This window comes from Trichechus manatus, unplaced genomic scaffold (assembly GCF_000243295.1).
Source record: "Trichechus manatus latirostris isolate Lorelei unplaced genomic scaffold, TriManLat1.0 scaffold00090, whole genome shotgun sequence".
NCBI classification, from domain to species: Eukaryota; Metazoa; Chordata; class Mammalia; order Sirenia; family Trichechidae; genus Trichechus; species Trichechus manatus.
Window position 1 is genome coordinate 11,486,562 of NW_004444026.1, and position 12,479 is coordinate 11,499,040.

Here is a 12,479-nt window from a genome sequence, read left to right on the forward strand (position 1 = left end):
GCTAATACCATATCTCACTGATGGAGGCTGTCTTTCCTTAGCTTTCATGCTACTTGGTTGCCTTGTGACCTCAGCTTTCCAATGATTTCAAGAAAAAAATATGATTTTATAGATCCTCTGGCTTTTTTTTTTTTTTTTTTTTTTTTGCTGCCAGGGTAGAGGGGATGGTCTTTCCAGTTTTGTTTGTCTTAGGCAGGAAATGAACTCCTTCAAACTATCCAAATCTGTGTTAATGGAAATTCAAAATATTTCCCATTACTTTTTCTAATTGATGGGACAGCATGGAGTAGAGTGATTATATCTTACAGTCACCTCTGTTTTCCCCCATTTCTTATCTCTTGCAATTGCTTCTTTATTACTACACTGGCATTGACCCAGATATGAGACTCAATCCTTTCTCCTTGGTTTCCCATCTCCGTATTAAGAATGAATATAAAATTGCTACATATTGCTGAATTTTCTCAAGATTTTTCCTTTCATTCGGAGGTTAAATAGTACTCGATATCAGAAACAATTTAAAGTCACATCATCTAAAAGTTCTTTGGACCTTGCCATCATATTGCTTCTTACTTGCCTTTTATCTTCCACAGAGCCCAATTCACACTTACATCATTTCACTTGATCCTCTCTCATCTTTACTTTGATTACTTCTTCATTCCTTTTATCTCAGAAATTCCGAAACTCTTTCCCTACTATGAAGAGTTAAATCAGCCTTCTACACTCTTCCAAATGCATATATCCAAACCTATCCAAGCATTCAGCAGATACAACATGGCTTTCATTTTATAGGATATATTCTCACTGGAAGAGAATGCAATCATAGGATGAAAACTATTTTCTCTGTTTGTACTTGCATCCAGTTTTATTGGCTTTAAGCCCTTCCATGAATATAGGGGGGTCCATGAAGCCAGGTTAAAAGAAACATTGCTCAACAGGACATGATTCATCAGTTTTATCCCATAATAAAAATCAAGACTAAGAGAAATGAGGATGGATATCACATTCCCAGTGTGAATTTGAGATCAGGATTTGACTAAGGGTCAGGTCTAACGTCACAAGAGTTTACTAGAAGTTTAGTTCTCATGGTTCTAAAATGATCCTGTTGCATTATCATGTTGATACGTGAAATTCAGTATATTCATATTCTGCAGATCAAAATGGGAAAATTAACACTGGGTTATTGTATAAGAGAATTATCTGAGCATTAAACTTATTAATAACAGCTTACAATTCTATTAACATTGTCTATTCTTAATTCAGATATTCAGAGTTTATCATTCATTCTGTCTTTTAACCGACTTTGTACTGGCTGTTATGGAATATAAAATCAGTATAAGACATTGCCTTTTGTCTCAAAATCCTCCTAATAATTGCTTAAACTCTATATTCTTTTGTCCTGGCATCAAAGTATCTATCAACTAGGTGTTTGCAGAAACAGATGGGAATAGGAGTGAGGAGGATTATGGGCTACAACCATTTCTGCCAGCATTCAACAATCCTCAGTAAGGTTTCTTGGACAACAAGGTAGTTCTAAAAATCATACATGGAGAACAACCACGGCAGCTAAGCTAAGTTTTAGAAAACCTTTCTAATTTGCCACAACACCAACTCATGACTCAAAGTAGAGAGATGAATAAAGAACATTCATTCCATTGTGTGCCAGTGTTAGTAAATTCATGTGACTGTTATAATGTAGAGCTTTAATAAATTCTTTCTTTAGAACCATCCTGAACCTAGTACCTAGAAGGGTTATCATGGCTCAAGGTGGAATCAGACCTTTTCAGTCCAGCTTCTTTGTTGAACATAGCAATTCACTCAGTATTCTGGATGATTTACCGTGCATTCTTTGTCAATACAACTTTTGTAAAATGAGACCTGTACTTTTTACTTTTCTACCTCATAAGTTAAAATTACATTTTGTAATGTAAAAGAATATAGTTATGATAAAAGATCATTTTAGCAATTTGACTTTGTGAGAAATTATTTCTTCTTTAAACAGATTTATAAAACTTTGAACATTCATGTGACATTGGTTGGACTTGAAGTGTGGATAAATGGAGATCAAATAAAAGTAGATTCAAACATAGAAACTACTTTATTAAGTTTTTCATCTTGGCAAGAAACAATCCTTAAAAGAGGGAAAACCTTTGATCATGCTGTGTTGCTCAGGTAAGTGTCTACTCTATTTTCCTGCACAGCATACATTAATTATAAAAAAAAAATGCACAAAAATAATTTTTTTAAAGCAGTTGGTTTTTAAGTAGGAGACAGGGACACGATGTTATGTCTAGTTATTAATTTTTTTTTGTTTTATTTATTAATCTTTCTAATATTAACACTAGAAAGGAAAAATCTGATGTATCCATATTCCTGGACGGAGTTGAAAATATCGTTAGGTAAACAAAGTAATTATAGAATACATTTACTTCATTTATCTGCATCCAATGTTAATGCCCTCACCCTCCCACGCCGTTCCAGGTCCTGATGTTCTACTGTTCTCCTTGCAATGTTTCACCAAGATCCACCTTTCTTGAAAAGCACCTCACTCTCTGGACATATTTTGTTCATCAACGTCTATCCATCCAGTGATCAGTGCTTTAAGAGTACTTTCTCTACTATCCAAGATGACAGATAACTAATCTGATATATTAAACCTTACCACAGCTTTAATCTTCCCAAGGAACAGTTTTCAATTTATCTAGACTAGTAGATTATGAATTACTAAAGAAAAAAGACATTTAAATCATTTTTGTTATTCAAAACACCCAGCACAGTACTTAGCCCAGAGAAATGATAAATAATTGTGTAGCTGATCTAACTAAAGTTTTATGTTGAGCTGTATTTCTGTTATCTTAAGGAATGTTTAATTGTGGAAGAAATTCTATGGAGCAATGGAGTCTTTTTAGCATCTCCTTTGATACCCTTAAAGCTACTCTATTAAAATGTTATCTACTTTATCCACTTCATCTAACAAAAAAAAAAAAAAATTGTCCTAAGGGCTGCAAACACATCTTGAAAATGTTTATGTCTACTCTGTAACACATGGGGTCTCCATGAGTCGGAATCTACTTGAGGGCAATGGGTGAGTTAAAAGCTTTGTGTTAAGTCCATTCACTATATTGCATTTTTCTCTCTGAACACTTATTTATTTATATCTTTTAAAAGGTTTCACTTAGAAATGAGTGCAAGGTAGAATAGAGTGAAGTAAAATGGGACTCTAATCTTATTTATTTAGAAAATTTCTTTTTATGATTTCAACCTAAGATTGCATTGTGTCTTACAATGCCTATAATATACCACAGGTTTCAAATGAGCTCACTATCAACAAAGATCATTCTCAATTCCAGAACTCCAGAAATAAGAAGGACTTTCACCATGATCCAATGAAAAGGCATTAGCATTGTGGTGGTTCACTGCAATTCAATCTTTATGTTAATTAAGACAGTAACTTAGAGTGAAGAGTGTATTTGTATCTTGTTTATAGTGGGAAGTGGCTCTACACACATGCACAAGGAACTTCTTATCCAAAGAGTATGTGCTTGCCACATTTTTCCTCCAGTGTCGTTAAGGTGGGCTGTGTTTTATTTATTTTATATTAGAGTTTGAATTAAATTTCTGTAATTTCCTGTGTCTGATTAAAAGGGGCCATGCATGCTCTGTGTCATATATTCCCACCATGATATGTCCTGAAGAGACTGTCATGTTTCTTTCATCAAATAGGAATAGAAATTTTCATAAAAACCATAGATGAGTAATGAAGGTAAACCACTGTTGTTCAGAATTTAAAAGAACACCATACGCAGATTAACATATAAAGATTAGGAAGGCTCTTTTGCACATTAAATATAGTGATTTATAAGGACATGTGATTGTACACAACACTTGATGGCTGATTTAGCAAATAAGGATAATTATTCTTGTACTGATAGAAAGCACATAAACAATACATCACATCAAGACAGCCTTGCAGTTCATTTTCAGAAACCATTAAACCTACAAATTGATGACTCCCCTTGTTTGTATGATCTTTTCTCAAATCACTGAGCTACTAGCAAATGCTGCCCGACTAACTCTAAGAAGTTCTTAAAAAATCAAGATTTGAATTTGTTTCCTTTAGTGTGTCCGCCTAGTTGTTGCTATGTCCAGTCCAGTCTTGTTAAGACTGTGAACTTAAAAGCTAGTACTTATTAAAATGACTACATGACCTTTTTTATCATACATATAGCTCTTTTTATGCCTATGTCTATGCCTTTGTCTGTGGTATTTTAGCAAAATAATTTTTGCATAATAGTGTCAATCTCATGTGATATAGTAACCACTACTTTGATTGGGATAATACAAGTAGTCCAGAACACATTTTAATCTTCATATTAGTAAGATGAAATGATCAAATCAGGGATCTTGGCTTTACAGTAACCTTATATCCAACTCCTCTTTGGAATTTAAAATTTTGTCACTAATGTAGAGATTAAAACATGAAATAGGAGTCCAATCTGAGGTAACAATCAACTCTGTCATGGATTTTAACTCTCTAAATTTCAGATTTCCCTCATAATAAAAACTCTTTCCTCATGATTTTCTAACCTTATTGCACAATGTGAGACTATAAATTGAAAAACAGAACCAGGGATATTTTTATGTTTATTCCCTTTGAATATCTGGTACAGAGTAGGTAACCAATAATATTTAGTTTACTTTGTAGGATAGTTTTAGTTAATGTTTTAAGCTATTTATATTCTGTATAAATCTAACAATTGCTATTATTGTGCCATAAAATAGAATTTCAAAATGTCAGCACTAAAGTCACTTAAAAGGTCATTTGTCCAACCTCATTATATAATTAAAGAAACTGAGGCATAGGGAAGGGAGATAACTAAGTTCTGTGTCTCTTAGCTAGCTATTAGAAACCAGATCACTCAACCACTAGTTCAAAGCACTATGTATTCCAGTGTACTATCCTTTAGAAACATCTAATGCACTATTTTTTTGCATCAGGATCTCTTACCTGATATAAATATAGTTGCAAACAGAATGGCCCATCAGTTGGGGCATAGCCTTGGAATGCAGCATGACGAATTCCCGTGCACATGTAGCTTTGGAAGATGCGTGATGGATAGCGTTGGGAGGTAAGGCTCAAACAATATAGAGAATACATTTAAATATTTTGGGAGTGGTAACCGAGTAAAATTCCATATTGTTGGAGTATATTATTATTCTGTGAATTTTTTCAAATATACCCCGGAAGGTCCATTACAAAACCAGGCATGCCAAGGAGTTTCTTTTTTTGAGACTGAATCCTATCAGTGTATTTCTCGAATGATATGGTGAGACAAATTCTAAAACTCCATCTGGACATATTGCAAAAGTACACTATGACAAATTACTAATATCCATAGCAGGGCACTTAGGGAAGAATTACACTCCCCATGCCTTATTTGACCATCTTTGCTATAACCTGTAACTTCTTTCTTCTTCAAATCTTTACTCGAATGCCTGTCTCAGTGAGGCCTTTCTTAGCCACTTGATCCAACCTTTCAATCCTGTCCACCACTCACGTTTCCTGGTACTTTCCATGGCCCTTTGGTTTTTTGTTTCTCCTTAGCACTTATCACTATCTAACATATTTTATATATTTTACTTATTTATCTTGTTTATTATTTTACTTTCTCACTAGAATATAAGATTCACGAGATCAGAGATTTGTGTCTGTTTTGTTCACTGTTATATTACCACTGTCTAGAAAAGTCCCAGGAACATGTCGTTGTTGTTATTTGCCTTTAAGTGGGCCCCTGACTCATGTCAACCTCAAGCACAATGGAACAAAACTCTGCCCAGTCTTGCACCATCCTCATGTTCAGTTGCAGATATTACCATTGTGATCCATAGGGTTTTCATTGGATGATTTTCAGAAGCAAATAGACAGACCTTTCCTCCTAATCCATCTTAGTCTGGAACCTCCACTGAAACCTGCTAGTGTCATAGCAACATACAAATCTGTTGCCCTTGAGTCAGTTCTGACTCAAAGCAACCCTATAGCGCAGAGTAGAACTGCCCAATAGGGTTTCCAAGGCTGTAATCTTTAAGAAGTAGACTGTCACATCTTTCTCCCACAGAGCCATTGGTGAGCTCAAACTGAAGATGTTTTGGTTCACACCTGAGGGCTTCACCACTGTGCCACTAGGGCTGTAGCAACACACCAGCTGTCACTAATGGAGGATTAGTGACCGTGCATGAGATCTATTGGACAAAAACAAACCTGGGTCTCCTGCATGGAAGGAGAAAATTCTATCACTGAATCATCACTGTTCCCTAGGCACGTGTTAGGTACTCCATACATAGTTACAGAATGAATGAATGTCCAGAATTCCCACATTATACTGTAAATATTTTGTAATCAGGTCCTAAGTCTCTCACATCTTCACAGTCTCTAACATAGTGCATTGTATATCATAAGTAAAGCATCTGTTGATGGTGATCAGTGTTTCCATATAACAATTTAATGAGGTAAAGTAGCTAAAGCACCCCACACAGTGGCTGGAATACAGTAATCACTCAGTAACTGGTATCTAGTTTTTGTTCGTTTGTTTGTTTGTTTTTTGTTTTTTTGATTTTATTGTGTTTTACATGAAAGTTTACAGAGCACATTAGTTTTTCATTCAAAATTTTATACACAAATTGTTTTGTGACATTGATTGCAATCCCTGTAATATGTCAGTATTCTCTCCCTTTCCTTTCCACCCTGGATTCTCCCTGTCCATTCATCCAGTTTTCCTGTCTCTTCCTGCCTTCTTTTCTTTTCTTTCAGGCAGGTATTGCCCATTTGGTTTCATATACTTAATTGAACTAAGAAGGACATCCTTCACATGTGTTATTGTTTGTTTTATAGACCTGTCTAATCTTTGGCTGAAAGGTGGATTTCAGGAGTTGCTTGAGTTCTAAGTTAGCAGGGTGTCCGGGGCCATAGTTTCAGGAGTTTCTCCAGTCTCTGTGAGACCAGTAAGTCTGGTCTTTTTTTGTGAATTTAAATTTTGTTCTACATTTTTTCTCTTCCTGGGACCCTTTATTGTGATCCCTGTGAGAGTGGCCGGTGGTGGTAGGTGGGCACCATCTAGTTCTGGGTTCAGGCTGGTGGAGGCTGTGGTCCATGTGGTCCGTTAGTCCTTTGAGCTAATATTTTCCTTGTGTCTTTGGTTTTCTTCATTCTCCTTTGCTCTGGAAGGGACAGGACCAGTAGTTATATCTTAGATGGTGCTCACAAGCTTTTAAGACCCCAGATGCTACTCACCAAAGTAGGCTGTAGAACATTTTCTTTATGAACTATGTTATGCCAATTGACCTAAATGTCCCCCAAACCATGATCTCAGCCCTCAGCTCCAGTAACTCAACTCCTAAAGGTGTTTGGATGTGTCTAAGGGGCTTCTACGACTTTGCCTGATCAAGTTGTGCTGACTGCCCCTATATTGTGTGCTGTCTTTCCCTTTACCAAAGTTGACTTGTCTACTATTCAGTTGGTGATTCCCCTCCTCATCGCTCTGCTCCTGTGTACCATCAAAGATTGTTTTCTTCTGTGCGTAAATCTTTTCTTGTGTTTTTTAACAGTGATCTCATACAATATTTGTCCTTTTGTGATTGACCTATTTCACTCAGCGTAATGCCCTCCAGATTCAGCCATGTTGAGAGTTGTTTCTCAGATTTATCATTGCTCTTTATCCTTGCCTGGTATTCCATTGTGTGTGTGTACCATGATTTCTTTATCTATTCATCTGTTGATGGGCGCTTGGGTTGTTTCCATCTTTTTGCTATTGTGAATAATGCTGTAATGAACATGGGTACACATATGTCTATTCATGTGATGATTATTGTTTCTCTAGGATATACTCCTAGGAATTAGATTGCTGAATGGTATGGTATTTCTACTTCTGGCTTTTTAAGGAGGCATCATATGGTTTTCCATAGTGGTTGTACCATTTTACATTCCCACCAGCAGTGCATAAGAGTTCCAATCTCCATGCAAACTCTCCAACATTTGTTATTTTCTGTTTTTTTTTAATTAGTGCCAGTAACATTGGGGTGAGATTGTATCTCATTGTAGTTTTGATTTGCATTTCTTTAATGGCTAGTGATTGCAAGCATTTACTCATGTGTTTGTTAGCTCTCTGAATGTCTTATTTGGTGAAGAATTTGTTCATATCCTTTATCCATTTTTGACTGGATTATTTGTATTTTTGTTATTGAGGTTTTGAAGTGCTCTATAGATTTTAGAGAATAGACCTTTGTCAGATATGTCATAGCCAAAAACTTTATCCAAGTCTGTAGATTCTCTTTTTACTCTTCTGGTGAAGTCTTTTGATGAGCATAAGTTTTTAATTTTTAGTAGCTCCTGGTTATCTAGTTTCTCTTCTGGTGTTTGTGAATTGTTAGTTATGGTATATGTTGTACTTATACCATGTATTAGGGCCCCTAGTGTTGTCCTTATTTTTTCTTCCATGATTTTTATCATTTTAGGTTTTATATTTAGGTTTTTGATCCATTTTGAGTTAATTTTGTTTATAGTGTGAGATATGGGTCTTATTTCATTTTTTACAGTTGGACATCCAGTTTTGTCAGCACCATTTGTTAAAAAGACTGTCTTTTCCTCATTTAATGGACTTTGGTTCTTTGTCAAAGATCAACTGATTATAGGTGGATAGATTTACATATGGGTTCTCGAATCTGTCCCATTGATCTATGTGTCTGTCATTGTACCAGTCTTAGGCTTTTCTGACCGCTGAGGCTGTATAATAGATTCTGAGATTAGGTAGTGTGAAGCCTCCAACTTTGTTCTTTTTCTACAGTAATGCTTTGCTTCTTCGAGGCCTCTTTCCTTTCCATATAACGTTGATGATTAGTTTTTTCATCTCCCTAAAGAATGCTGTTGGTATTTGGATAAGGATAACATCATATCTGTATATCACTTTGACATTTTCACAATGTTGAGTCTTCCTATCCATGAGCATCGTATGTTTTTCCATTTATGTAGGTCTCTTTCTGTTTCTTGCAATAGCATTTTGTAGTTTCCTTTGTATAGGTCTTTTACTTTCCTGGTTAAATTTATTCATAATTATTTTATGTTTTTAAGGTCTATTTTAAGTGGCATTGTTTTCCTGATTTCCTTTTCTAAGTTCTCGTTGGTGTATAAGAATCCAACTATTTTTTGTATGTTTACCTTCTATCTTGCTACTCGCTGAACATTTCTTCATTTCCAGTAGTTTTCTTGTGGAGTCTTTAGGTTTCTCTATGTATAGTATCATATCATAAGTGAATACAGAAACTTTTACTTCTTCCTTACCAATTTGGATGCACTTTATTACTTTTTCTTGCTTTATTCCTCTAGCGATAGGTTTCAGCTGAGCTTCCAGACTAAGATAGATTAGGAAGAAGGACCTGGTGGTCTACTTCTGAAAAGAATTAGCCAGTGAAAGCCTTATGAATAGCAGAAGGACTTTGCCTGTTATAGTGCCAGAAGATGAGCCCCTCAGGTTGAAGGCACTCAAAATATGACTGGGGAACAGCTGCCTCCTCAAAGTAGAGTGGACCTTATTGATGTGGATGGAGTCAAGCTCTCAGGACCTTCATTTGCTTATGTGGCATGACTCACTATGAGTAGAAACAACTGCAAACATCCATTAATAATTGGAATATAGAATGTATGAAGTATGAATCTAGGGGAATTGGAAATTGTCAAAAATGAAATGGAACACATAAACATTGATATTTTAGACATTAGTGAGCTGAAATGGACTGGCATTGGCAATTTTGAATCAGACAGTCATATAGTCTACTATGCCGGGAATGATGACTTGAAGAGGAATGGCATTGCATTCATCATCAAAAAGAACATTTCAAGATCTATCCTGAAGTACAGCACTATCAGTGATAGGATAATATCCATGTCTTAGTCGTCTAGTACTGCTATAACAGAAATACCACAAGTGGATGGCTTTAACAAAGAGAAATTTATTTCTTCACAGTGAGGTAGGCTGAAAGTCCAAATTCAGGGTGTCAGCTTCAGGGGAATGCTGTCTCTGTCTCTTGGCCTTCTCATCGATATTCCCACGGACTAGGAGGTTCTCGGCACAGGGACCCTGGTCCAAAGGACGTGCTCTGCTCCCGGCACTGCTTTCTTGATGGTATGAGGTCCCCCGTCTCACTGCTCACTTCTGTCTTTTATATCTCAAGAGATTGCCTCAGGACACAATCCAGTCTTGTAGATTAGGTCCTGCCTTACTAACACAACTGCCACCCATCCTCCCTCATTAACATCATAGAGGCAGGTTTACAACATACAGGAAAATCAACAGTACCAGGAATCATGGCCTAGCCAAATTGATACAGAGATTTTTTGGGGGACATAATTCAAACCATGACAATCCATATGCCTACAAGGAAGACTAGTTAATACAACTATTATTCAAATGTACGCACCAACCACTAAGGCCGAAGATAAAGAAATTGAAGATTTTACCAACTTTTGCAGTCTGAAATTGATCAAACATGCCATCAAGATGCATTGATAATTACTGGTGATTGGAATGCAAAAGTTTGAATCAAAGAAGAAGGGTTGGAAGTTGGAAAATACAGCCTTGGTGATAGAAATGATGCTGGAGATCGCATGATAGAATTTTGCAAGACCAATGACTTTATTACAAATACCTTTTTCAACAACATTAACAGTGACTATACCTGTGGACCTTACCAGATGGAATACACAGGAATCAAACTGACAACATCTGTGGAAAGAGATGATGGAAAAGTTCAATATCATCAGTCAGAACAAGGCCAGTGGCCGACTGTGAAACAGACCATCAATTGCTCATATGCACATTCAAGTTGAAGCTGAAGAAAATTATAACAAGTCCACGAGAGCCAAAGTACAACCTTGAGGATATCTCACCTGAATTTAGAGACCATCAGGAATAGATTTGACACATGGAACACTGATGACTGAAGACCAGATGAGTTGTGGAATGACTTCAAGGACATCATGCATGAAGAAAGCAAAAGGTCATTAAAAACTAAGAAAATAAAGAAAAGCCAAAGTGAATTTTAGAAGAGACTCTGAAATTTGCTCTTGAACATCTAGTAGCTAAAGCAAATGGAAGAAATGATGAAGTAAAAGAGCTAAACATATTTCAAAGAGCAGCTCTAGAAGACAAAGTGAAGTATTATAATAACATGTGCAAACACCTGGAATTTGAAAACCAAAAGAGAAGAATACATCTTGCATTTCTCAAGCTGAAAAAACTAAAGAAATAATTCAAGCCTCGTGTTGCAATGTTGAAGGATTCTATAGGGAAAACATTAAATGACGGAGGAAGCACCAAAAGGAGATGGAAGGAATACACAGAGTCACTATACCAAAAACAATTGGTCAATGTTCATCCATTTCAGGAAGTAGCACATGAACAGGAACCGATGGTACTGAAGGAAGAAGTTCAAGCTGCACTGAAGGCATTGGCATAAAACAACGCTCCAGGAATTGACGGAATACCAATTGAGATGTGTCAACAAACCGATCCAGTGCAGGAGGGACTTGCTCTTCTATGCCAAGAAATTTGGAAGACGGCTACCTGGCCAACAGACTGGAAGAGATCCATATTTATGCCTATTCCCAAGAAAAGTGATCCAACTGAATGTGGAAATTATCAAACAATATCACTAATATTACACACAAGTGAAGTTTTGGCAACTGCAGCAGTACATTGGTAGGGAACTGCCGGAAGTTCAAGCTGGATTCAGAAGAAGATGTGGAACAATAGATATCATTGCTGATGTCAAATGGATCCTGGCTGAAAGCAGAGAATACTAGAAAGATGTTTACCTGTGTTTTATTGACCATGCAAAGGCATTCTACTGTGTGGATCATAACAAATTATGGATAACATTACGAAGAATAGGAATTCCAGAACTCTTACTTGTGTTCATGAGGAACCTGTATATAGATCAAGAGGCAGTCGTTCAAATAGAACAAGGGGATACTGTGTGGTTTAAGTCAGGGAAGGTGTGTGTCAGGGTTGAATCCTTTCACCAGACCTGTTCAATCTGTATGCTGAGCAAATAATAAAGAAGCTGGGCTACGTGAAGAAGAAAGGGGCATAAAGATTGGAGGAAGACTCATTAACAACCTGCATTATGCAGATGACACAACCTTGCTTGCTGAAAGTGAAGAGGACTTGAAGCACTTACCAATGAAGATCAGAGACTACAGCCTTCAGCATGGATTACACCTCAACATAAAGAAAACAAAAATCCTCACAACTGGACCAATAAGTAACATCATGATACACGGGGAAAAGATTGAGGTTGTCAAGGATTTCATATTACTTGGATCCACAATCGGCACCCATGGAAGCAGCAGCCAAGAAATCAATTGACACATTGCATTGGGAAAACTGGCTGCAAAAGACCTCTTTAAAGTGTTAGAAAGCAAAGATGTCAAC

The 12,479-nt window shown here is 36.5% G+C and overlaps 1 protein-coding gene across 1 annotated transcript in view; it reads left to right on the forward strand.

Moving 5' to 3' along the window:
- Positions 1-12,479, forward strand: part of ADAM7 (ADAM metallopeptidase domain 7) — a 66,885-nt gene that overhangs the window by 27,271 nt on the left and 27,135 nt on the right. The window contains exons 9-11 of the mRNA XM_004382159.1: positions 2,000-2,169; positions 3,485-3,569; positions 4,996-5,126. Coding sequence (XP_004382216.1) covers positions 2,000-2,169; positions 3,485-3,569; positions 4,996-5,126 — 386 coding nt within the window. The remainder of the gene's footprint in view (positions 1-1,999; positions 2,170-3,484; positions 3,570-4,995; positions 5,127-12,479) is intronic.